General features: G+C 47.2%; 1 protein-coding gene across 1 annotated transcript in view; it reads right to left on the bottom strand.

Annotated features, from left to right (window-relative positions):
- Positions 1-9,639, bottom strand: part of emilin2a (elastin microfibril interfacer 2a) — a 198,708-nt gene extending 189,069 nt beyond the window's left edge. The window contains exons 1-2 of the mRNA XM_072467903.1: positions 8,846-9,639; positions 8,301-8,426 (exon numbers count right to left, since the gene is read on the bottom strand). Coding sequence (XP_072324004.1) covers positions 8,301-8,426; positions 8,846-9,012 — 293 coding nt within the window. The 5' untranslated portion in view covers positions 9,013-9,639. The remainder of the gene's footprint in view (positions 1-8,300; positions 8,427-8,845) is intronic.
- Positions 9,640-26,188: the final 16,549 nt, after the last annotated feature.

The following is a 26,188-nucleotide window of genomic DNA, read 5'->3' as shown; positions in this document are numbered from 1 at the left end:
CCTTGAGGTTAACATTAATTGCATTGAACCTATACACACTCCACTGATAAATGAGCAGAACATTGGAGCAAGAATCCTGAGGACACCGACATCGAGTAGCCAGATAACGAATTTAAAACCCACAGCAGTTTCAAGTGAACCAAGTGTGCTTTCCACTAATGGTGAAGATGCAGATAAGGTCGACCCGATTATCCATTGTACCACACTAACCCCAGTGATTAAGCAGTTATGTATGGGGAGTATAATGTGGGCAATTGAGAACAGTAAAAGAGAGACTGTGACCATGCCAGTCCCAGCAAAATCAGACCCAGAGACCATGAAGGCATGTACATTAGACAAAGATACATATGAGGTACCTGAGAAGAAAAGTGAAACGGAATGTTCTTTGGAAAATAGTACAATGTCGATAGAAACATTGGATCCTATATTCGAGACCATACATATGGGAGAATTTGGGGGTAATAAACAAGGTTCTGCAATGTCTGGGGGAAGATTTAAAATTCCAAAGAAGAAAAGCCCAAATGAAGGACAACGGCAAGACAATGACAGTCCACCGACATGGTGTGCACCACCAGATGAAAACTCTGACAATTTATCCAACCCTAGTGAACAGCAAGCTGCTAATGAGGATCTATCCACGGGATGTGAGACGAGTGACGACAGCATCCCACTTCCCATGCCAAGGGGACAGACCTCGCCTAGTGCGTACCGAGGCACTCGACGATCACGGTGGGACCACTGACGACTGCGGTGGCGGCGCACCGCTTCCACCCTCGATGGCTCGAGCCTCTCCAATGGTTGGTGCATTCCTGCATGTTCCGACTCCAGAAGTGCAGCTTCAGGGAATCTCGGCTGCCTCCAGTGAACCTGTTGGGACTCCGGACGGGGGGCATCGACGGAAGGCAGACCGGACTCCAGATGGGGAGCAGCCAAGCGCCGACTCTGATTTGCGCACGCCAGACCTTGCTCCGGACGGGCGGTGTCGCGGCCTCGGTGATGGCATGCTCAGGGTGACGGCGGATGCCACGGCGACAGGGAATGGATCGCGTGGCAGTCCCACTGGGTCGGCAGTGGCAACCAGCACCGGCGGTCCAAGATGGACACACCAATTCGCGCCATCGCCAGACGTTGATGCGAGCAACAATTCTCTCTCCAAGGCGACATGCTTCGACGTTTCTCTGCGGAGTCGCCTTTCCGGCACAGCAGGTGGCCGGAACCAGCGTGCACGGTCTCGGCCAACTTCCACATCTGGCACAGTCATCGCCTTGCATGATATTAGTGATGGTGCTACTTCGATGGCAACGACCCATCGGCTACAAGATGCCGTCCACCACAAACATAAAAAGAAAAAAGACTCCACCTTGTTCCTGGCATGCAGGGCGGATGGATTGGTGCGTAGGCGCAATCAGCGAGCTTTGCGCCGCCTTCCACGCTCGCAACTGAACCGTACGCACACGCCGGATCCTCCACTGGTTCCCAAGGATAACTTCGTGGAGATGCCACGGATCATGCCCCTTCCATCGCCACCAGAACCAAACCACAGCCAAGGCACCACTAACAAAGATGTTGAATGTTATATTTGCACGAATGAAAAAACCAAGCACTGCACGAAGTACAACAAATGGTAAAGTAGAGACTTCGGCAACAGCATCACCTCCAACAGTCCAAGGTGAACCAGTGTGACCCCAAATCTCCACAGCTGAACCGGCTTGAGGACCAGCCCATTCTTGAGGCGGTCACCCATTAGACTGGACTTATAACGCTGTTCATACGTTCAAAAAGTCAAACACTTCTGTATTATAACCTGTTGTTGTTTATTGTTCCAGATATCGTCTGACCGGACCAATGTTCAAGTTTTTTTTTTCTCTCTCGCATCCAAGTTTTGTTATGGTACAACCTTGTTAGTGTGACGCACCCGACATCGCCCCATGTAAATAGTTACGTCATATACACACGCTGTACACAACACACACACACACTCTTAGATGCACTCACGACACAATTATATTTATAACCACGTAGGCACATATCTTTGTAAAAAGGGGGGATGTCATGATATTCAAACACACACATCATGATAGACACACCAACAGACAAATCAGAACACACAACACCACAACCAATGACAGAAAGATATAAAAGCACAGACACGACCCCCGGTGGTCAGTATTAGCTGCAGAGGAGGACCAGGACACATTGGCTACCAAACACACTCAGGGAGACAGCACGTGCAGAGTATCCAGAACGAACTGTATTATAAGAGTTAAAATAAAATAGAGTTGTACCACATACAACTGTGTTGGCTCATCTGTGCACCAGAGCACCCAACACCACAACAACTGCTCAGCCCTGTTCGCATTACGTCAGCCATGAAGGGCCGTGTTCTTGACTCAAGATAATAGGTGTCTTTTTGGGTCCAAGGCTTTTTTAAAAAAAATCTTGATTCAAAGCTTTTCAACAAAAATATAAACATATAGAATATTAAAAGAACAACAAGGGAACATCAAAAGAACATCGCATTAGCCCAACAAACAGCCCCATCCCACCAGCCCCCCTGACACTGACCTCCAGCCACGCCCTGCCTTCCCCATTTCTTGTGGGTCCAAGGCTTGACCTGTTGTGTCAACACTGGCAGTATATCTGGAAAAATGTAATGTTTCCTGTAGTATTTGGGGAGGTGCTATGTTGTATGGTAGGCAAAGACATCCCAAAGTGCCCATGTTTGCAATGCTCGTGCACGGCATAGGTTGAAGCTTGTATTCGTAGGCTGCTAACAATAAGTCCAGCATTGAACCCAAGCTGAAACTGTGGGAGGAATGTCCTCATCCTCCCTGATGGTACGTTTTTACTCCTAATATTACGGCGAGTCGCTCCATTTCAATTTGCAAATAAAATTGTTCAGCACCGGTCAAAGTGCTCAAGACATAGTCGACAACCCTTTCTGCACCATCTTCCATTTTATGGCCAAAACCAATCCGATTTCATAAGGGAACGCATTGCAGGAAAGAATTCTCTCTTTTGAAGGGTCAAGATGGACCAAGAGACTTGATAACTGTAAAGCTAATTTAACTTGGTCAAAGGCTTCTTTCTGATGCTCTTTCCAATATCACCTCTGATGCTTCTTGAGTAGTGTATGTAAGGGTGCCAACATTGTACAACGATTAGGAATAAATCTGCTGTAATAAATGAAAAAATGAAAATCGCTTATTGTCACAAGTACGCTTCAAATGAAGTTACTGTGAAAAGACCCTAGTCGCCAGATTCCGGCGCCTGTTTGGGGAGGCTGGTACGGGAATTGAACCATGTTGCTGGCCTGCCTTGGTCTGTTTTAAAAGCCAGCTCTTTCTAAAAAGGATTTCAATTCTGATATATTTTGGGGGGCCGGTGCTTGCTTAATTTCTTTGATCTTCTCCTCCATTGGGTGCAGCCCCGATTCGTCTGCCCTGAATCCTAAATATCATAGATCATAGAATTTACAGTGCAGAAGGAGGCCATTCAGCCCATCGAGTCTGCACCGGCTCTTGGAAAGAGCACCCTACCCAAGGTCAACACCTCCACCCTATCCTCATAACCCAGTAACCCCACCCAACACTAAGGGCAATTTATCATGGCCAATCCACCTAACCTGCACATCTTTGGACTGTGGGAGGAAACCGGAGCACCCGGAGGAAACCCACTCACACACGGGGAGGATGTGCAGACTCCGCACAGACAATGACCCAAGCCGGAATCGAACCTGGGACCCTGGAGCTGTGAAGCAATTGTGCTATCCACAATGCTACTGTGCTGCCCCCAAATATGTCACTCCCTGAGCTTGGAACGTCCGTTTCTCTCATTTCAGCCTTTCTCCGGCCTTCTTTATCTTTTTAAAACATCTTTGAGATTTGCTATGCGCTCCTCCTTGGATGCTCCTGTAACCAATACATCATCTAGATGGGCAACATCTTGTGTAAATCCTGTAATAACGTTTCCATCATGCATTGGAAAATTGCACATGCAGAAGACACTCCAAAAGGTCGCTGGGTGTACTGGTATAAGCCTTTGTTGGGAGTTTACAGTGACAGATTCCCTGGATGTTTCATCTAACTCTAATTGTTGGCATGCATGACTCATATCAAGATTAGAATAAGTTAAGCCTCCTGCCAATTTATCATATTAATCTTCAATTCTTGGTATTGGGCAATGGTCCAATTTGTCTGCTCTTTTCACAGTTAGTTTGAAGTCCCCGCATATCCTAATGGTTCCATCTAGTTTCACCACTGGAACGATTGGTGCCGCCCACTCTGAAAGCTTAACAGATTTGATGATGCCTAATTCTTTTCACTCGATTGAGTTCAGACTCAACATTCTCATGTGAGGCATAGGGGATATGTCCAGCTCTGATAAACTTGGGTGTGGTCTCAGGATCCAAGTAAATCTTTGCTTTCAGGCTGTCCATCTTGCCTAACTCGTCTTGATATTTTTAAGAGGTCATGAAGACCCCCTTCATTCATTTGTCAGATTTCTAGCCAGTTTAATCTAATTTGGCTAAGACAATCCCAGCCTATCAAACTTGGCCCTTGACCCCCATTACTATTAAAGGCAATTGACCTGACTGGTGCTGGTAACTTACAGGCATTGTGGTTGTTCCTAGGATTCTTAAAGCTTCCCCAGTATACATGGCTAGCCTGGCCATCATGCTTTTCAACTGCAGGGGCTGGAGCCCACCTTGCAAATAACGATACGTTTGTTCACCTACATGTCTAGCAGAGGACCCTGTGTCCATTCCACGTGGTTGACTATTTACCATCAGTATAATTGGAGTTGGGGGTATATTGCCCACCTTTATATTGTTTAAACTGTATACTTCAGATCCATTTTTAGGGTTATTCTCAACAATGTGTACTGGAGTCTAAGTTTTTTTTTGACAGTCCCCTGTGGGCTCTGCCTAGTCTTGCATTTCCTCCTAAAGTACCCCTCCTATTGCAGGCATAATATGTAACTTCCCTGAATTTACACCTTTCCTGAGGATGTCCTCCCCCACACCAGTAGCATTCTTCATAGCCCCTGGTCTGCAAACCAAATTTCCTATATCTCTGCACTCACTTTTGCTCTGAGCCTCTTTCCTCGTTACTTTCTGAGTCTTCATCTTTGGCACCACGACTGCCAGTGGCTTCCTGCCAAACCTGGTGGACCTGCTTGCACGCTCTGCGACTCCATAACCCACCTCTCGGAACTTTCTATGCGTGGACAACCTGAAATTTATCTTCTTTAAGGTAATCTCTGCCTCAGTTAACAACTTCTTTTGTGTGGTCATGTCATTAACACCGCAGACCAACCTGTCCCTCAGCATGTCATATAGTATAGTTCCAAACTTGCATTATTCAGCCATTTGATTTGGCGGGCCAAAAACACTGCAATTGTCTCCCCTGGGGCCCTTATTGCCAAATTGAACTTGTATCATTGCATCATTATCGAGGACTTTGGGTGATAATGCCTCTTGGCTAATTCCACAAGCTCCTTGGAGGCATCTGGGGAGGTCAGGCGCCTTATCAGGTTATATGTGGGAGCCCTGCAGCCCATCAATAGGATTACCCACTGCTTTTTTTCCACCTCTATTTTGTTGTCCTTAAACAAATAGCAGAGGGGTTTGACATATAGCGCGATTCAGCAGACAAAGTTCTAAATGGCTGCCGAGAATCACCCCACTATTCAATGGCAGTTTGACGTTTTTTGGCCTTGTGGAGTTTCTCACCAGTGAGACCATACTGGAGAGCTGATTTCACCAGCAGGAACAGCCTTTCGCAGATTGGGACGCCATTTTGAGCGGCAGCCCTAATATCCCCCACCCCACCCTTTCAGACACCCCTGCTTTCTGCTCCCCCCTCATCCCCCCCAACCTTGTTGAGGCCCCTGGAAACACCCCCTCATCCCCCCTCCAATTGGCAAGGCCCCCCAGACCGACACGTGGAACTGCCAGCCTGCACCCTGGTATTGCCACTCAGACATCCAGGGTGCCAGGCTGGCAATGCCGAGGTGCCCCGATACCATTCTGCCATGTCCCCAACCACCTGGGGATCTCTAATGCCCTGCAAGACCCAACTCCCAAGCTGCCATTATGCCAGGTTCATGTTTGTGTGAACCAGTACTAAACAGCACCCTGGCAAGGTCTCGTAGGCGTGGTCGCTGGAGTCCCAGGCGTCGGGTGAATCGGCGTTCGAGTATTCTTATGAGCCTAATGACTCATTTAAATATGCTGATCTGGATCTCGCCCAGCAAGGGAAAGTTCCAAATTGCACCCGGCAGAACGAGACCCCTGACTCGTGATTAGCCATTCACAGAGCCCGATTTGGAATTCACCCGATGTGCCCGGCGCACGATCGCTGGATCGTGCCCCCATTGGCCAATCGGGTCACATGACATGCCAGGAACGTGCCTTCCCTCCGAATCTGAAATAATGTTGAGGAAACATTAAAGAGAAATTATAATGTTATTGTTCTACGAATGTGACACCCGACCTTCATGTATTTTCATTTCAAATAACCAAATTTGAAATCAGTGTTACTGGACTGGTGATGAGTGGATCAAGGGTTGAGCTGATGATCTGCATCATAGAATGCACTGGCCCAAATAAACAAGTGAGTTCCATCTGGCCAGTCCCAAAATAGCAGATAATGGTTCACCTCACAACATGAAGAGTTGGCATAACACCACGGTAACTAATCAGTGTCATAGCCTCAACACATGATGCGCACAGAAAATGGTCCAACTAGTCACCAGTGAGATTCTGATCTTGGGTGAATAGATTTATGCTATTAAACAAGAGTGTGGTGAATGTGGTTGGGCGAAGTGAACCACCCACAGTGGATATTCTAGTTTTGCCACTAATTTGCTACACGTGCATTTTTGCTGTTATGCATAGACCACCAGAGCAAGTCTTAAATTGGTTGACCTGTGTAAGGTGTCATGATTTTATCCTTTCCGGTGGCTATAGTAAAAACAAACCTGTAAAGGTGTTTTATACCTGGTAATTTAATGGCTCAGCTTGTCGGGTGGCAATATTCATACATGTTTATATTGCTAAAGCTTCCCTTATTCCAGTAGCATTTATGTGGGCCTACACTTCTGCCCCTGGGGTGAGGGAGCCAGTTTTAGCAATCTAATTACTAGGAATGTGTTAAGACCGAAGGCAAGGACTCCACACGAGGCCAGGTAGGCAGGATACAACTCGGTATATTTACTACTTACCATACAATAATTACTCTACTCCTCTCCCTGCGGGGTCACCCTGCCCGACTTGCTCCCGGGTTCGAGTTTATATCCTGTGGGGTTCCTCCAAATGGGAGAGGCTCCACCCCTCCAATCATCTGGAGAGCTCCTACTCCAAGGTTTAGGAGGGGAACTGTATACAATTTAGGTTTGGTCCCTTCGGGGATGTAACAAAATGACAGAGAAGTCAATCTCTGATCCTCTTGGAAAAAAAAGTTGAAGATGACACCAGGCCTCAAATGTATTGTGACACACCCCTAACTAATCAGCATTTGGTACTGGCGCCAAAGGCCGTCTGTAAATTTTTCGCTATCAGGCAGGGCAAGAAAGAGTGGGTAGTTTTGGAAGTGTGTGCTTTTAAATGTAATCCTAAATCAGTTTTGAGAGGAAGTGGAATCTGGGAGAGGGGGTTGGGGAAGAATCTCGAAGCTCTCACTGAAATCAGCCTGCATGGATTGAGAGGAGGAAGGAGGCTTTTGCATTGAGATAAGCGGATTGCAGACAGTGCCTTTGTCTGGCTTCACTATAAAGTGGACGAGTTTAATTTACGGATTCGAGCCCCTTGGATGTGAGAATGTCAAAACGTGACCAGACGCACTGCATCTGGGCGTGACAGAATTCGCACCAAGGACACTCCATCCTATCAGTTGCATCAATGTTGAATTTTTTTTGAAGTAGCATTCATTCCATCTTGGCGCCTGGGAATTTGAAATTCGGAAACAAATGGTTTTGCGGTTTGTAATCGGCTGTTTAGTTTACAGTGTAGCCAAAACTTAGTCCAGCTGTTTTAGCCAGAAACATATCACATCAGCTTAATAATGGTTTATTATGGGGTGGGCTGATTTATTGTTGGATTTCTGTAGTTAAGCAATTTATGAAAATGTGTGTGAGTGGCTGGGTGAGAGGCAGATAAGATCCAGAGCAGAGACACTTTGACTGGCCCCTGTGCTGTGTCGTGTTGCAGAGCGGAATTCTGTTCTTATTCCCTTAATTACCAGGAGTTTGTGAAAGTTTCCCGGTCCCGGGGGGGAGGGAGGTTGCTCCTTACTTACACCACGGCTGGAGGGCAGTTGCTCTGACCCCAGGGGCACGGCTGATATTCCGCCTTGGCGTAACTCTCCGTCCCGTCCAGCACTGTGCAAGTGACGTTTTTCCTTACAATGTAAGCACACCAGTTCCTGCAGGAGGGGGAAGAAACCACACCTTAGATCCCAGCATCTCCTCTGGCCAACGGGCAAGTCTACAGCCGCCACATTAAAACATCCCCCCTCCCCAACTGCTGAAAACAAGTTTTCTCTGGGAATCCAGGATTACTTTGCAACTTCGGTTTGAACTAAGGTCCATCCTGGTCAAATTTGGATACACCTTACTAATGGAGCCAGACTAAGGTTCGATAGATACAATATAATCCATTTACCGTTAATTTAAATCAACTTGCTCACCATACTTAGTAGCAAATTTTTAAAATAATAATCCCACGAGTTTATTTTACGAGCAAAGTCAACATATGCAATGATGCAGAAGATGTTTGTATAAGTACAGGGAGGGATACTTGTGGTAAAGTTGTTCAAAGTGGACTGGCTAAGGGTCGACTTACTTGTTGCGTCCTGTGAGTCTGTTGGCAGCTTGTTGGGGCGTGGATCTTGAGGAATAGAGATGATATCTGGAAGATGGAAGAGTTGCTTCCACATCAGCCAGAACGCTGATCAGGATCAAAGACCAGCTCAGCCAAGTCGCCGCGCTCTCAACTACTCTTCCGGTCATTGCAGCTTTCTGAAATATCCACCTTTCTGGGCAGGATTACCGACCGCTTTGAACGGGAGACGGCGGCCAACTTTGTCTTCAGAACCTCAGGGGAATCCAAGCTTCGACCAGGGAGCAGGCTGCAGTCAGCTTGGAGCGGCGCTGCCTGGTGAAATGATGAAGAGGAGACAGACCCCTCCAGCGAGGAGGGTTGCGTTGGAGTTGGGCTTTTCCTGTTGCTCTGGGCTGAAACTTTTTTTTTACGGAATGACGTTAATCTTTCTGCACTGGAGCTTCGGGCACACCACTCGGAACACTGCTGCTTGGTTTTTTTTTGGCGGGGAGGGGGAACTTGGCTGAGGCCCCATCCCAATGACTCGATGGGAGACTGCCTTAGACTCACTACATCAGGACAGTGAGTGTTTGCGATGGGAATCTGCAGCAGAGAAACTGAGGGACAAAATAATACACCAGAGACTCAAGACATCGGCTGCAGGCGATGTCAGTGGGGAGGGACCTCACCGTCCCTTCTGTTGCACATCGCACCATGTCCATGTGAAATTAACTTTCTCCTAAGTCCCCCCCCCAAAAAAAAAACTGGTTTAGACAAAACTTCAGTTTAGATCCAGCTCGTTGTTAACCTGTGGTAAAAATAGCACATTTGTAATATTCTTGAAACCGCTCACGTATTTAGTAATACAATTTGAACAAGATATTTGACATATTTTACAGAAACGTCTAACTTCTAAAATTAACATTAGGCAAAAGCAACCCCCCCCCCCCGGCGAACAAACAGATTCGCGCGCTGTTTAGAATATTCCAGGAAATCTGTATAACGGAAAGTGTTTTATCACTCATTGATCTGCCAGTTACCCTGTCACATGTAACCACTGGAGATTGGGCGAGTGAGAAGTGTCTTGATTAAAGTCTAGAAGTTCCTGACCTGCCTGGACAAGGTGGAGGTGGAAAGAATGTTTCCTTTTGTGGGTGCGTCCAGAAGTTCGGGGGAGGGGGGACTGTTTTAAAATTAGGGGGTCACACTTTTCGGACAGAGATGAGGTGATTTTTTTTCTCTTAAGGGTTTTGTGACTTTAGAAGTCTCTGCCTCCAGAAGGCAGTGGAGGCGGGATTATTGAATACTTTTAAGGCAGAGGTAGATAGATTCTTATTAGGCAAGAGAATCAAAGGTTACCCCCGCGGGGTGGATGGGAATGTGCAATTCGAAACATAAACAGATCAGCCATGATCTTATTGAATGGTGGGGCTGGCTCGAGGGGCCGAATGGCCTACTCCTGCACCAATTTCCTATGCATGTATCAGTGTTGAGCAGTTTGCTGTGCTGATTTACACAAACGGGGAAAATATAATGCATGAAACCAAATTGCTGCAGATGCTGGAAATCTGGAATAAAAACAGAAATTATTGGTAACACTCAACAGACCAGGCAACACTGGCAGGCAGAAAAACAGAATTAACTTTTGTCTGAACTCCATGCTGCAATGGACCCAATGGCAATCTCTGAGGTGCACTTTTATGTCCTTGTAAAAAATTGCAGCTTATTTAGTTTAGTCCACACAAGAGCAATATCCTTGTTGACTCCTACATTTGGACTGCTAAAATTGACTCCCTTGTCTTTGAGGGAAGGTCTGTAGACCCATGGGATATCACTATTTAAACTAATGAAGTTTTCATGCAAAAACTTTTAATGTAAGAAATCACTTCCAGAAGTGGTTTGTACACCACAGCAGCCTTGTATAAGTGCATCCAACTGTAAAGTATTTTTTTCAAAAAGACCACCTGGTAAGTTTTAAAAATGAATTTTGAATAATATTAATACTGGTGGAAAGCTGACTCATTCCTTTCCCGCTGAATGTTTGCATTTTAGGTGGTATTCAAAATTGTTCAAAACAAACCATTTACACAACACTACGGCCTAAGATTTCCTGGTTCCCCAGCGTTGCATTTTAGGGGCGCCCCAATGATGCACTGGGGAATTCCTCCAGAAGGCAGTAGAGGCAGGGTCATTGAATACTTTTAAGGCAGAGGTAGATAGATTCTTATTAGACAAGCAAAGGGTTTACCAACAATTGCCCATAAATGCTAACTTCCTCTGAACAATTGCGTTGGGCTGGGGACCATCCAACAGGAGTGATTTCAATCGCTAACCTCAGACGGTTCTGCCAATTTTACCCTGGAAGTTACTCTGAAATAGTTAGAAGGGAAAAAAATCACTTCTAACTCCCGAGTAACTATTTAAAACCGAGCCTGATGTGGGACACTCCCCATACAGACAACCCATTAGGGGGCCCATCGTAACACCCGCGATCATCTGTAACATGGGTTACTGGGTTATGAGGATACGGTGGAGGCATGAGCTTAAGTGGGGTGCTCTTTCCAGGGACTGGTGTAGACTCGATGGGCCAAATGGCCTTCTTCTGCACTGTAGAGTGCTTTGATTCCATGTTTTGCTTTCACAGCGCTGACCCTTGTTCTGCTATTAACACGTTCAGCTACTGAACCTTTATGCCCTTATTAGCACATTCTTTGGGCAGACTCTTACCAGAATTTGGCACAGTGTCAGGTTCAGACTGAAAACTGGCATGTAAGGCTTGTCATGGATTAATCTAGTAACAGCAGTAAAACAAGTTCAACAAGACTGAGGGTGGCACAGTGGTTAGCACTGCTGCTCACGGCGCTGAGGATCCAGGTTCAATCCCGGCACTGGGTTATTGTGCATGTGAAGTTTGCACATTCTCGCCATGTCTGCGTGGGTCTCAGCCCCACAACCCAAAGATGTGCAGGATAGATGGATTGGCCACTCTAAATTGCCCCTTAATTGAAAAAAAACAAATTGGCTATTCTAAATTTATATAAAGAAAACAAATTCAGCAAGCCATAATAAGAAGTGAGCTGCCCAGCAACAGGTGGAAATTGGGGGTTCGCATCCAGGATCTGAAAAGGCGAAATTGCTTGGGTGTAGTGAATGTTTGACTTTTGAATGTAACGACAGTGAGGAACAAGTAGAACCAAGAGAAAACATGTTATTTAAAGTAAGAAGGCTACAAAAATGGCTTTTGATCTAGCTCAATCTTATCTGGAAGTAGACAATATAATTGTGGCAAGTTTGAAAAGTGTGCCCAGAACTGAACTGCCATATAAATTGGAAATAGTCTTATCTAAAGGAGCGAAGAAGACTGAGATAATTGAAAGCCTAGAAACACATTTAAATATATGCGAGAGACAATATTTCAAGATGTGAGGAAATTGAATTAGTGAAGCTTCAATTACATAGAGACATAGAAATTAAGAAGTTAGAGCTGCAGGAAAAAGAGAAGGACGAGAAAGGGAGAGAGCTCTGGAAATACAGAAGTTAGCAATGGCAGAATGAGAAAAGGATAAACAAAGAGAACATCAAATTAAAATGTGGTGAATTACAGCTGGTACAACAGAGCTGAATGAGGAAGAAAGTGGTTCTGGGCAGGAAGCTAATGGGGAAATGTACAGATGTGTGCAAGCTCTCCCAAAATTCAATGACAGAGATGCTGAGACATTTCTTTGTGGTTTTCAAAAGATATCTAAACACATGAAATGGCCACAAGACATTTGGACCCTACTCTTACAGACTAAACGTCTAGGTAGGGCTAGTGAAGTCTATGTGTCCTTGCCAGAGGAAAGGTCTGGGGACTATGAGACAGTGACAAAAGCTACATTGCGTGCTTATGAGCTGGCACCGGAGGCGTACAGATGAAAGTTGTGACCTGTAAGAAAACAGACTTGACAAACTTACATTTAATTCAAAAGGGGTTGAACAAAGTCAATTTGATAGATGGGTGCGAGCATTGAAAATAGAAGAAACCTATGACGCCTTTAGAGAGATTATTCTGTTGGAGGAATTTCAAGATTCATTACCGACCATGATTAGAACTCTTGTTGAGGGACAGAAAGTTAGAACTGCCAGACAAGCCGTGTGGACAACTATGAGCCAGTTCATAGACCAAAGCCTTTCTTTAGACCCACTTTTAAATTGGAGAAAGCTAGAAATTGGGGAGGTGCGAGAGAGGATAGACCAGCAAGAGAGGGAGTGGTCAGAAATTCCAAGAATAAAACAGAGTCTGTTGGAGCGGTGCGAGGTATGAAAAAAGTTAGATGTTTTCATTGTAATAAACTGAACAACAACAAGTGAGTATGGTGGGGATTAAGCTGAAAGCCAATTGGGGTTACAAAATATGAAATCAGAGGCTGGAGAACAGGAAAGCAGGTAGGATTTGTACATAGAGTAAAAGAGAAAACAATAGGAAGAAAAATGTGTGCTTAACCTGTACAGGGGCAGAGTGACCAGCAGGTAGCAGGTGCGTTTAAAGATTTTGTGTGCCTTGGTTAAAATATTAAAATGTGACAGGATAAAATGGTAAAACGTTTTAAAATGTTACGAGATACAGACGCGAGTCAATCATTAATGTTGAGGGATAAGGACATTATTTGTTGCCCAGAATGGGTATTGATGGAAAAGGTTCTGGTCAGCAGCATTCTCGGTGAAATGAAATAAACCCCTTTGTTAAAAATAAGCTTACAGAGTAGTTTGAAGACAGGGGGAAGTAACGGTTGGCATGGTAAAAACATTGCCCATTGCAGGCATTCAATTCATTCTAGGGAATGATATTGCAGGAAACCAGATGGTGGTGAGGCCTACTGTAATTGAAAAGCCGATAGAGAATCCCGCCATAAGGGATAACAAACAGACCACTCTGGAGTATTTCCAGATTGCATGGTGACACAATCAGAGGCTCATAAACTAAGACAAAAGAGGGAGGAGTTACAAGCCTAGGATGAGGCCAGGGAAATCAGGCTATCTGATACCATTTTTAGCAAGCTAAATGAGAATGAGACAGACACAAAGAACGAGGCCACTGTGTTCAATTCAAATAGGTTGATTAAATTGCAGAGTGACTTAAAATTAAAATATTGAAAGACAGCCCATCAGGGAATGAAAGCAAGAGTAAAAGAGAAAACAATAAGAAGGAAAATGTGTGCCCTGTCTTAGAGTTTTACAACAGTAGTCGATTTCGGCGTGAGAACAGCTGGTGAGTCAGTTTCAGCGGGAGCAGTGCGGAAGTGGTTGCTGGGAGGTAAGTCTGTCCTTTAAAAGCACTTGTCTTTGCAGGGGCAGGCCAGTCGATTTCGGCGGGAGAATCAGCTGGTGAGTCAGTTTCAGTGGGAGCAGTGCGGAAGTGGTTGCTGGGAGGTAAGTCTGTCCTTTAAAAGCACTTGTCTTTGCAGGGGCAGGCCAGTCGATTTCGGCAGGAGAATCAGCTGGTGAGTCAGTTTCAGCGGGAGCAGTGCGGAAGTGGTTGCTGGGAGGTAAGTCTGTCCTTTAAAAGCATTTGTCTTTGCAGGGGCAGGCCAGTCGATTTCGGCGTGAGAACAGCTGGTGAGTCAGTTTCAGCGGGAGCAGTGCGGAAGTGGTTGCTGGGAGGTAAGTCTGTCCTTTAAAAGCACTTGTCTTTGCAGGGGCAGGCCAGTCGATTTCGGCGGGAGAATCAGCTGGTGAGTCAGTTTCAGTGGGAGCAGTGCGGAAGTGGTTGCTGGGAGGTAAGTCTGTCCTTTAAAAGCACTTGTCTTTGCAGGGGCAGGCCAGTCGATTTCGGCGGGAGAATCAGCTGGTGAGTCAGTTTCAGCGGGAGCAGTGCGGAAGTGGTTGCTGGGAGGTAAGTCTGTCCTTTAAAAGCACTTGTCTTTGCAGGGGCAGGCCAGTCGATTTCGGCGTGAGAACAGCTGGTGAGCCAGTTTCAGCGGGAGCAGTGCGGAAGTGGTTGCTGGGAGGTAAGTCTGTCCTTTAAAAGCACTTGTCTTTGCAGGGGCAGACCAGTCGATTTCGGCGTGAGAACAGCTGGTGAGTCAGTTTCAGTGGGAGCAGTGCGGAAGTGGTTGCTGGGAGGTAAGTCTGTCCTTTAAAAGCACTTGTCTTTGCAGGGGCAGGCCAGTCGATTTCGGCGGGAGAATCAGCTGGTGAGTCAGTTTCAGCGGGAGCAGTGCGGAAGTGGTTGCTGGGAGGTAAGTCTGTCCTTTAAAAGCACTTGTCTTTGCAGGGGCAGGCCAGTCGATTTTGGCGGGAGTGGAGCTGGCTGGTTAGTCAATTTCAGCAGGAGCTGAGAATTTTTTTTTTTTTTTTAAATTAGTGTTTTAGGCGGGAACAGGAAGTCGACCCGCGGACTTCTGGGAAGACCCTCACCAATAAATTCTGGTGGAGAGGAAACCCGAGACACTACACGTGTAGTGTCTCCCACCCGCCCTCCTCCTCTAACCTAATAATAAAACCCATTGGTCTGAGGTAAGTACCATATTTTATTATATTATTATTATTTTTTATAAAAAATTTAATTTAGTTGTTAGCCAGATCTTGGTAGAAAGTTAGAGGAATGGCAGGGAAGGGAGTGCAATGTTCCTCCTGCAGGATGTTTGAGGTGAGGAATGCAGTTAGTGTCCCTGCTGATTTTACCTGCAGGAAGTGCTGCCATCTCCAGCTCCTCCAAGACCGAGTTAGGGAACTGGAGCTGGAGTTGGAAGAACTTCGGATCATTCGGGAGGCAGAAGGGGTCATAGATAGCAGCTTCAGGGAATTAGTTACACCAAAGATTGGAGATAGGTGGGTAACTGTAAGAGGGACTGGGAAAAAGCAGTCAGTGCAGGGATCCCCTGCGGTCGTTCCCCTGAGAAACAAGTATACCGCTTTGGATACTTGTGGGGGGGACGACTTACCAGGGGTAAGCCATGGGGTACGGGCCTCTGGCACAGAGTCTGTCCCTGTTTCTCAGAAGGGAAGGGGGGAGAGGAGCAGAGCATTAGTAATTGGGGACTCTATAGTCAGGGGCACAGATAGGAGATTTTGTGGGAGCGTGAGAGACTCACGTTTGGTATGTTGCCTCCCAGGTGCAAGGGTACGTGATGTCTCGGATCGTGTTTTCCGGGTCCTTCGGGGGAGGGGGAGCAGCCCCAAGTCGTGGTCCACATTGGCACTAACGACATAGGTAGGAAAGGGGACAAGGATGTCAGGCAGGCTTTCAGGGAGCTAGGATGGAAGCTCAGAACTAGAACAAACAGAGTTGTTATCTCTGGGTTGTTGCCCGTGCCACGTGATAGTGAGATGAGGAATAGGGAGAGAGAGCATTTAAACACGTGGCTCAGGGATGGTGCAGGCGGGAGGGATTCAGATTTCTGGATAACTGGGGCTCTTTCTGGGGAAGGTGGGACCTCTACAGACAGGATGGTCTACATCTGAACCTGAGGGGCACAAATATCCTGGGGAGGAGATTTGTTAGTGCTCTTTGGGGGGGTTTAAACTAATGCAGCAGGGGCATGGGAACCTGGATTGTAGTTTTAGGGTAAGGGAGAATGAGAGTATAGAGGTCAGGAGCACAGATTTGACGTCGCAGGAGGGGGCCAGTGTTCAGGTAGGTGGTTTGAAGTGTGTCTACTTAAATGCCAGGAGTATACAAAACAAGGTAGGGGAACTGGCAGCATGGGTTGGTACCTGGGACTTCGATGTTGTGGCCATTTCGGAGACATGGATAGAGCAGGGACAGGAATGGATGTTGCAGGTTCCGGGGTTTAGGTGTTTTAGTAAGCTCAGAGAAGGAGGCAAAAGAGGGGGAGGTGTGGCGCTGCTAGTCAAGAGCAGTATTACGGTGGCGGAGAGGATGCTAGATGGGGACTCTTCTTCCGAGGTAGTATGGGCTGAAGTTAGAAACAGGAAAGGAGAGGTCACCCTGTTGGGAGTTTTTTATAGGCCTCCTAATAGTTCTAGGGATGTAGAGGAAAGGATGGCGAAGATGATTCTGGATAAGAGCGAAAGTAACAGGGTAGTTATTATGGGAGATTTTAACTTTCCAAATATTGACTGGAAAAGATATAGTTCGAGTACAATAGATGGGTCGTTTTTTGTACAGTGTGTGCAGGAGGGCTTCCTGAAACAATATGTTGACAGGCCAACAAGAGGCGAGGCCACGTTGGATTTGGTTTTGGGTAATGAACCAGGCCAGGTGTTGGATTTGGAGGTAGGAGAGCACTTTGGGGACAGTGACCACAATTCGGTGACGTTTACGTTAATGATGGAAAGGGATAAGTATACACCGCAGGGCAAGTTATAGCTGGGGGAAGGGCAATTATGATGCCATTAGACGTGACTTGGGGGGGATAAGGTGGAGAAGTAGGCTGCAAGTGTTGGGCACACTGGATAAGTGGGGCTTGTTCAAGGATCAGCTACTGCGTGTTCTTGATAAGTATGTACCGGTCAGACAGGGAGGAAGGCGTCGAGCGAGGGAACCGTGGTTTACCAAGGAAGTGGAATCTCTTGTTAAGAGGAAGAAGGAGGCCTATGTGAAGATGAGGTGTGAAGTTTCGGTTGGGGCGATGGATAGTTACAAGGTAGCGAGGAAGGATCTAAAGAGAGAGCTAAGACGAGCAAGGAGGGGACATGAGAAGTATTTGGCAGGAAGGATCAAGGAAAACCCAAAAGCTTTCTATAGGTATGTCAGGAATAAGCGAATGACTAGGGAAAGAGTAGGACCAGTCAAGGACAGGGATGGGAAATTGTGTGTGGAGTCTGAAGAGATAGGCGAGATACTAAATGAATATTTTTCGTCAGTATTCACTCAGGAAAAAGATAATGTTGTGGAGGAGAATGCTGAGCCCCAGGCTAATAGAATAGATGGCATTGAGGTACGTAGGGAAGAGGTGTTGGCAATTCTGGACAGGCTGAAAATAGATAAGTCCCCGGGACCTGATGGGATTTATCCTAGGATTCTCTGGGAGGCCAGGGAAGAGATTGCTGGACCTTTGGCTTTGATTTTTATGTCATCATTGGCTACAGGAATAGTGCCAGAGGACTGGAGGACAGCAAATGTTTAAAAAGGGGAGCAGAGACAACCCCGGCAACTATAGACCGGTGAGCCTCACGTCTGTAGTGGGTAAAGTCTTGGAGGGGATTATAAGAGATAAGATTTATAATCATCTAGATAGGAATAATATGATCAGGGATAGTCAGCATGGCTTTGTGAAGGGTAGGTCATGCCTCACAAACCTTATTGAGTTCTTTGAGAAGGTGACTGAACAGGTAGACGAGGGTAGAGCAGTTGATGTGGTGTATATGGATTTCAGCAAAGCGTTTGATAAGGTTCCCCACGGTAGGCTATTGCAAAAAATACGGAGGCTGGGGATTGAGGGTGATTTAGAGATGTGGATCAGAAATTGGCTAGCTGAAAGAAGACAGAGGGTGGTGGTTGATGGGAAATGTTCAGAATGGAGTACAGTCACAAGTGGAGTACCACAAGGATCTGTTCTGGGGCCGTTGCTGTTTGTCATTTTTATCAATGACCTAGAGGAAGGCGCAGAAGGGTGGGTGAGTAAATTTGCAGACGATACTAAAGTCGGTGGTGTTGTCGATAGTGTGGAAGGATGTAGCAGGTTACAGAGGGATATAGATAAGCTGCAGAGCTGGGCTGAGAGGTGGCAAATGGAGTTTAATGTAGAGAAGTGTGAGGTGATTCACTTTGGAAGGAATAACAGGAATGCGGAATATTTGGCTAATGGTAAAGTTCTTGAAAGTGTGGATGAGCAGGGGGATCTAGGTGTCCATGTACATAGATCCCTGAAAGTTGCCACCCAGGTTGATAGGGTTGTGAAGAAGGCCTATGGAGTGTTGGCCTTTATTGGTAGAGGGATTGAGTTCCGGAGTCGGGAGGTCATGTTGCAACTGTACAGAACTCTGGTACGGCCGCATTTGGAGTATTGCGTACAGTTCTGGTCACCGCATTATAGGAAGGACGTGGAGGCTTTGGAGCGGGTGCAGAGGAGATTTACCAGGATGTTGCCTGGTATGGAGGGAAAATCTTATGAGGAAAGGCTGATGGACTTGAGGTTGTTTTCGTTGGAGAGAAGAAGGTTAAGAGGAGACTTAATAGAGGCATACAAAATGATCAGGGGGTTGGATAGGGTGGACAGTGAGAGCCTTCTCCCGCGGATGGATATGGCTGGCACGAGGGGACATAACTTTAAACTGAGGGGTAATAGATATAGGACAGAGGTCAGAGGTAGGTTCTTTACGCAAAGAGTAGTGAGGCCGTGGAATGCCCTACCTGCTACAGTAGTGAACTCGCCAACATTGAGGGCATTTAAAAGTTTATTGGATAAACATATGGATGATAATGGCATAGTGTAGGTTAGATGGCTTTTGTTTCGGTGCAACATCGTGGGCCGAAGGGCCTGTACTGCGCTGTATTGTTCTATATGTTCTATATATAACAGGAGAGAGAATGCTCGTGTCATTACATGTGTCAGGCGAACCCCTGAAAGTTCAATTCAGTGGGCCATATCAAATTGAAAGGAAATTGAGTGAAATAAACTATCTGGTGCACACTCCAGATAGATGTGAATCACAGAGTGTGTCATGTGAGCATGTTGAAGAAGTATTGGGTTAGAGGAGATGAGAACAAGGTGGTTAAGTCATCTCCCAGATAAGAGACAGAGCAAACTGACAGAGTTACTAAAGTCCTATAAATGTATTTACAGGAATAAACTAGGTAGAACAGGGCTAGCGATGCATGACGTAGATGTGGGGAACACCATTCCCATCAAAAAACATCCATATAGCTTAAGTCCAGCTAATTGTCATCGATTTCAGGTAGCGAAGTGTCATACAAGCCTCTGTCTGCATCAATGGTACCATGGTGGAGGTGATTGACAGCTTCAAATTCCTAGGTATAAACATCACCAACAATCTGTCCTGGGCACATCCGGTGGCAGCCATGGTGTGAGTGGTCGCACACATGGTAGCTCCTGCATGAAGGCGTAGAAAAGAGCTCTTTTTACCCCAAAAAGGGTGTAACATCAGGGCCAAGGCGGTGCTGTATCGGCAACAGATCAGATTTGGGGTGCTCTGCCCGGCGAAATTATGGGTGATTTATGAGGGCCGGAAATACTATTTTGAGACCCCAAAAGCAGCCATTGACTTTATCAAGGAGCATAAACTGGGGGAGAACTGAACATTTTTGGGAACATAGAACATAGAAAATACAGCACAGAACAGGCCCTTCGGCCCACGATGTTGTGCCGAACCTTTGTCCTAGATTAATCATAGATTATCATTGAATTTACAGTGCAGAAGGAGGCCATTCGGCCCTTTGAGTCTGCACCGGCTCCTGGAAAGAGCACCCTACCCAAACTCAACACCTCCACCCAACACCGAGGGCAATTTTGGACATTAAGGGCAATTAATCATTGTCCAATTCACCTAACCTGCACATCTTTGGACTGTGGGAGGAAACCGGAGCACCCGGAGGAAACCCACGCAGACACGGGGAGGACGTGCAGAGGTACTGGCACTCTAGAACAATGGAAAATACGGGTAGAGTGGGAGTTGGAGGGAGCGGGTGTTTTTTTTCTTTTCCTCCTAGGTGGAGAGTATTTCTTTTTTCTGTTGTGTTGACAATGGGTAGCAGGGGTGAAAGGTTCGTAAGGGGACAGCCGCCCGCTGCCCCTCCTGCTGCCTGTGGCTGTGTTTTTCTTTTTTGTTTGTCTTTGGGGGAGGTAATCTGTGGTTTGAGATGTGTTTTTGTTTGGGTGAGGGAGGGGGCGGTCCGCAGGGAGCCTTCTGTATAGAATAAAGAGGTGAGGGTGGGGCAGGGGTGGCGGGGTCAGTAGAAGGAGCCTTTGAGCGGGAGTTGCCACGCCTGCAGGTAATGCTAGTGAACGGAAGTGAGATGGAGAAGGCCACAAAAGATGGCCAAGGGGTGGGGGAGAGAGGGAGATGTGACGCAGCAGGGTTGGAGAAGAAGCCTGGATGGGCCAGGTACAGGGTGAAATCGAAGGATCGAGCCGAAAGGGGAGGATGGTAGAGGGGAATGGAGGCACAAGTCCTTGGTAAGGCTTATAACATGGAACGTACGAGGGCTCAATGGACTGGTGAAAAGATCCTGGGTCTTTGCGCACCTCGGAGTTTAAAGGCGGGGGTGGTCTTTCTGCAAGAGACGCACCTCCGCATGAAGGACCAGGTTAGGCTGAGAAAGGAATGGGTGGGTCAGGTATTCCACTCGGGATTCGACTCAATGTCACGGGGGTGGCCATCTTGATGAGCAAGAAAACAGCGTTTGTGAAAGAAAGAAGTGAGGGACCCGGGTGGGAAATATAAGATGGTGAGCAAGGTGTTGAAGGGGACGCCGGTGGTGTTGGTGAATGTATATGCACCAAATTGGGATAATGTGGGTTTTATGAGGGAGCGATCCCGGACTTGGCCACACACCAGTTGATCATGGGAGGAGATTTTAATTGTGTCCTAGTGCCAAGGGTAGATAGGTCGAGCCCCAGGTCAATGGGTAGGATACGAATGGCAAAGGAGTTGGGAGGGTTCATGGAAAAGATGGGTATGGTGGATCCAACATACTTTAAGAACCTAGGGGGAAGGTAGTATTCCATTTTCGCACATGTTTATAGGGTGTATTCAAGAATCGACTTTTTTGTGGTGAGCCGGGAGGTGTTGGTAGAGGTGGAAGTGGCAGAATGTGCGGGGATAATAATTTTGGACCATGCACTAAAGGCGGTGGTCCGAGGGGAGATTATCTCATGCAAGGCACATGGGGATAGGGAAAGGAGGGAGGAGTATGAGCGGTTAATGAACGAGATAGTAGAAGTAGACAGGGAGTATTCAAGGGCATCACCACGGAGTGATTGGTGAGAAGGAAAATGTTGCAGGGGCAATTTGATAGGTTGATGACAGGGAGGGCAGTGGGGCAGCTGCGCAGGGCACGAGGGGTGCAGTATGAGTATGAGGAGAAGGCGAGTCAAATGTTAGCACATCAACTACGGAGGCAGGTTTCGTCCAGGGTAATATTGAGGATACGGACAGAGGCCGGAGAGCTGGTGACGGATCCGGGGAGAATAAATGAGACGTTTAGGGAGTACTATAAGGAACTGTTGAGGGCGGACCCGGGAGTTGAAGAGGGGACGAGGGGTGGCTTTTAGACGGACTGGAGTTTCCACAGTTGGAGGAAGAGAAGAGCCGGGCGCTAGAGGAGCCTTTGGGGCTGAGGGAGGTATTGGATAGTATAAGGGGTACGAAGTCGGGGAAGGACCCGGGGCCCGATGGCTACCTGGCGGAATTTTATAAGGAGTTTGCGATGGACCTGGCATCACATCTCTTGGGGGTGTTTAATGAGGCGTTGGAGAAGGCAAGTTGCCGGAGACAATGACGCAGGCAACAATCACATTGATACCAAAAAATGCGGGTTGTAATGGCCCATATTGCTGTTAAATACAGATGTGAAAATGCTGGTGAAGTTGGTGGCGGGAAGGATGAAAGGTTGTGTCCCAGGGGTGGTCGCGGAGGACCAAGCAGGCTTTGTAAAGGGCAGGCAGCTCTCTAGTAATATAAGCAGGCTGATAAATGTGATTGTGACTCAGTCGAGAGGTCCGGTACCGGAGGTAGTGGTATCCATGGACATGGAGACGACATTTGACCGGGTAGAGTGGTGATATTTGTTTGAGGTCCTGGGAAGGTTCGGGTTTGAGCCGAAGTTTCAGGCATGGGTGCGCCTGTTATATGTGGCACCAGGATGAGTGTACAGACCAACGATATGGGTTCACGAAACTTTGAACTATTCAGGGGAACAAGGCATTGGTGCCTGCTGTCACCGTTGTTGTTCGCGCTGGCTAGAGAGCCCCTGGCAATGTCCCTTAGGGGGTCGACAAGAGTGGCAAGGGTAAAGGAGGGGGAGCAGGGAGCATCGGATGTAGTTATATGGGGATGACCTGTTATGTAACGGACCGCTGGAGAACATGGGCCTATAAGGGGAGTTTGGAGCGCTCTCAGGATCTAAATTAAATGTAGGGAAAAGTGAAGTGCTCCCGGTCAATGAGCTGGGTCGGCGATCCAACCTAAGGGGGTTGCCATTCGAAGTGGCCAGGGACAGGTTTGAATATCTGGGAATTCAGGTAGTGAGAGAGTGGGCTATGCTGCATAAGTGAAATTTAACAAAGCTGGTGGAGGAGGTTAGGGAGGATCTGAAGAGATGGGACACGTTACATCTACACTTTGGCGGGGAGGGTCCAAGTGATGAAGATTTTGCCGAGGTTTCTGTTCATATTCCAGACGTTTCCGATTTTTGTACCAAAAGCTTTTTTCCAGAAACTGGATACAATTATTTCAGAATTTGTGCGGGCAGGGAAGGGGCCATGGGTAAGAGGACCCTGTTACAGAGGCAGAAGAGGGATTGCCATTACCGAACCTGCTGCATTATTATTAGGCGGTTAATGTGGAGAAGGTGAGGTGGTGGTGGGAAGGGGAGGGGACAAAGTGTGTCAGGATGGAGAAAGAATCCTTGGATGGAGGGGGTCGTGCCTGAGGGCAATGGTGAGAGCGGCGTTATCACTGGCGCCAAAGCATGGTACATGCTACCCGGGCATGCTACCTGAAGCATGGTACATTGGCGAGACCATGCAGACGCTGCGACAACGAATGAACGGACATCGTGCGACAATCACCAGGCAGGAATGTTCCCTTCCAGTCGGGGAACACTTCAGCAGTCAAGGGCATTCAGCCTCTGATCTCCGGGTAAGCGTTCTCCAAGGCGGCCTTCAGGACGCGCGACAACGCAGAATCGCCGAGCAGAAACTTATAGCTAAGTTCCGCACACATGAGTGCGGCCTCAACCGGGACCTTGGATTCATGTCGCATTACATTCATCCCCCACCATCTGGCCTGCGAAATCCTACCAACTGTCCTGGCTTGACACAATTCACACCTCTTTAACCTGGGGTTACCCCCATCTCTGGATCTGTAAACACTTAAATAACTGCAACTGCTCGCATTCAAAGCATTGTCTTGCATCTTTGACTTTGTCTATATAAATGTTTCTGGAACATACCTCTTCATTCACCTGAGAAAGGAGCAGTGCTCCGAAAGCTAGTGTTTGAAACAAACCTGTTGGACTTTAACATGGTGTTAGACCATAAGACCAGAAGACATAGGAGCGGAAGTAAGGCCATTCGGCCCATCGAGTCCACTCCACCATTCAATCATGGCTGATTTCAACTCCATTTACCCGCTCTCTCTCCATAGCCCTTAATTCCTCGAGAAATCAAGAATTTATCAACTTCTGTCTTAAAGACACTCAACGTCCCGGCCTCCACCGCCCTCTGTGGCAATGAATTCCACAGACCCACCACTCTCTGGCTGAAGAAATTTCTCCTCATCTCTGTTCTAAAGTGACTCCCTTTTATTCTCAGGCTGTGTTGTAAGACTTCTTATTGTGCTCACCCAGTCCAAACCTGGCATCTCCACATCATGGCCAAAGAAATACACAGAGAGCCAGTTGTTTCAGTCACAGTAAAGGTTTGGAACCAGCTGAGGAGACATTTCAGGATAGGGGGGATGTCAGTGTTGACGCCACTGTGCGATAACCATGGATTCGAGCCGGGGGGACAGACGGCATGTACAGGAAGTGGAGAGAAGTGGGTCTGGTCTGGGTAAGGGACCTATATTTGGAAGAGTGGTTTGCCAGTATAGATAACTGACGGAGAGGGTAGAGCTCCTGAGAGGAAGTGAGTTTAGGTACTTGCAGGTAAGGGACTTTGCGCGGAAGGTTTGGAAAGATTTCCCCAGATTACTGAGATACGCTCTGTTGGAGCGAGTGCTGCTTTCAGATGTAGCAGGGGAAGACAGGATTGGAGACATATATGGGTGGCTGGGAGAGCAGGGAGGTGAGCAGGTAGTGAAGATTAAGGAGAAGTGGGAGGGGAGATAAACTGGGGAGTGTGGAGCGAAGGGTTCCGAAGGGTAAACGTGACTTCCTTGTGCGCAAGGATGAGTCTGATACAGTTCAAGGTGGTACACAGGGTGCATATGACTTGGATAAGAATGAGTGGGTTCTTCCAGGGGGTGGCAGACGAGTGTTAGAAATGTGGGCGGTGACCAGCAAACCATGCACATATGTTTTGGGTTGTGAAAACTTGGAGAGATTCTGGGCAGGAGTGTTTGCAATATTAGCAAGGATAGTGGGGGAGGAGGTTGGGTCGGACCCTTTGCGATATTTGGGACATCGGAGCAGCCGGTGCTGATGGAAGGGAGGAAGGCCGATGTTGTGGTCTTCGCTTCTCTGATTCCCGGCAACTAATTTTATTGGAGTGGCGGTCGGCAACGCCACCAGGGGTACCGCAATGGCTGGGTGACTTATATGACTTTCTTCAGCTGCAAAAGATCAAATACGAATTGAGGAGTTCAGCGGAGGGCTTCGAGACAAGGTGGGGGATGTACATAGCCACGTTTGAGGAGTTGTTTGGCAAGGGGGGAGGGAGGGATGGTGAAAAGGGGCAAAGATTTGTACAACCTGTATAATTGTGTATTGGGGAGTTTGCTCCTCGGATTGTTTATGTTTTGTAACCACATATATATGTTTGCAATAAAATACATTTAAAATAAAAACAATCTGTCCTGGTCCACCCATATTGACGCTACAATCAAGAAAGCACAACAGCGTCTATACTTCCTCAGTAAACTTAAGGAAATTCGGCATGCCCACATTGACTCTTACCAATTTTTACAGATGCACCAGAGAAAGAACCCTATTTGGTTGCATCACAGCCTGGTATAGCAACTACTCGGCCCAAGACTATAAGAATCTACAGAGAGTCGTGAACACAGCCCAGTCCATCACGCGAACCTGCCTCCCAACCATTGACGCTGTCTACACCTCCCGCTGCCTTGGGAAAGTGGGCAGTAATGGAGCAGAGTGGTGCAGAGCAAAAGTGGGCAGTAAAATCAAAGACCCCTCCCACCTGGGTTTATTCTCTCTTCAAACCTCTTCCATTGGGCAGAAGTCTGAGAACACGCACCAACAGATTCAAAAACAGCTTCTTCCCCGCTGTTACCAGGCTCCTGAATGATCCTCTAATGGGCTGAACTGATCTCTCTACGCACCTTTTCTGCGGTTGTAGCACCACACTCCATATGCTTGACCCGATGTTACATTTACATTTACATTGTGTATTTATCATATGCCTGTGGCGCACAAAGACTCCGTGAGACGAATAGAGTGAAGTCGATGAGGCTTTATTAAGCGTGTCTGTTCCCCAGCAGCCCGATAGTAAACTGGCCTGCGGGGGAAGGCACCGGCTTCTTATACTTCGCCTTCAGGGCGGAGTATGAGGTCAA

The sequence above is a fragment of the Scyliorhinus torazame genome, chromosome 11 (genome assembly GCF_047496885.1).
Source record: "Scyliorhinus torazame isolate Kashiwa2021f chromosome 11, sScyTor2.1, whole genome shotgun sequence".
Lineage (NCBI taxonomy): Eukaryota > Metazoa > Chordata > Chondrichthyes > Carcharhiniformes > Scyliorhinidae > Scyliorhinus > Scyliorhinus torazame.
The sequence above is the reverse complement of the archived record's forward strand: the minus strand, read 5'-3'. Positions and strand labels throughout refer to the sequence as shown.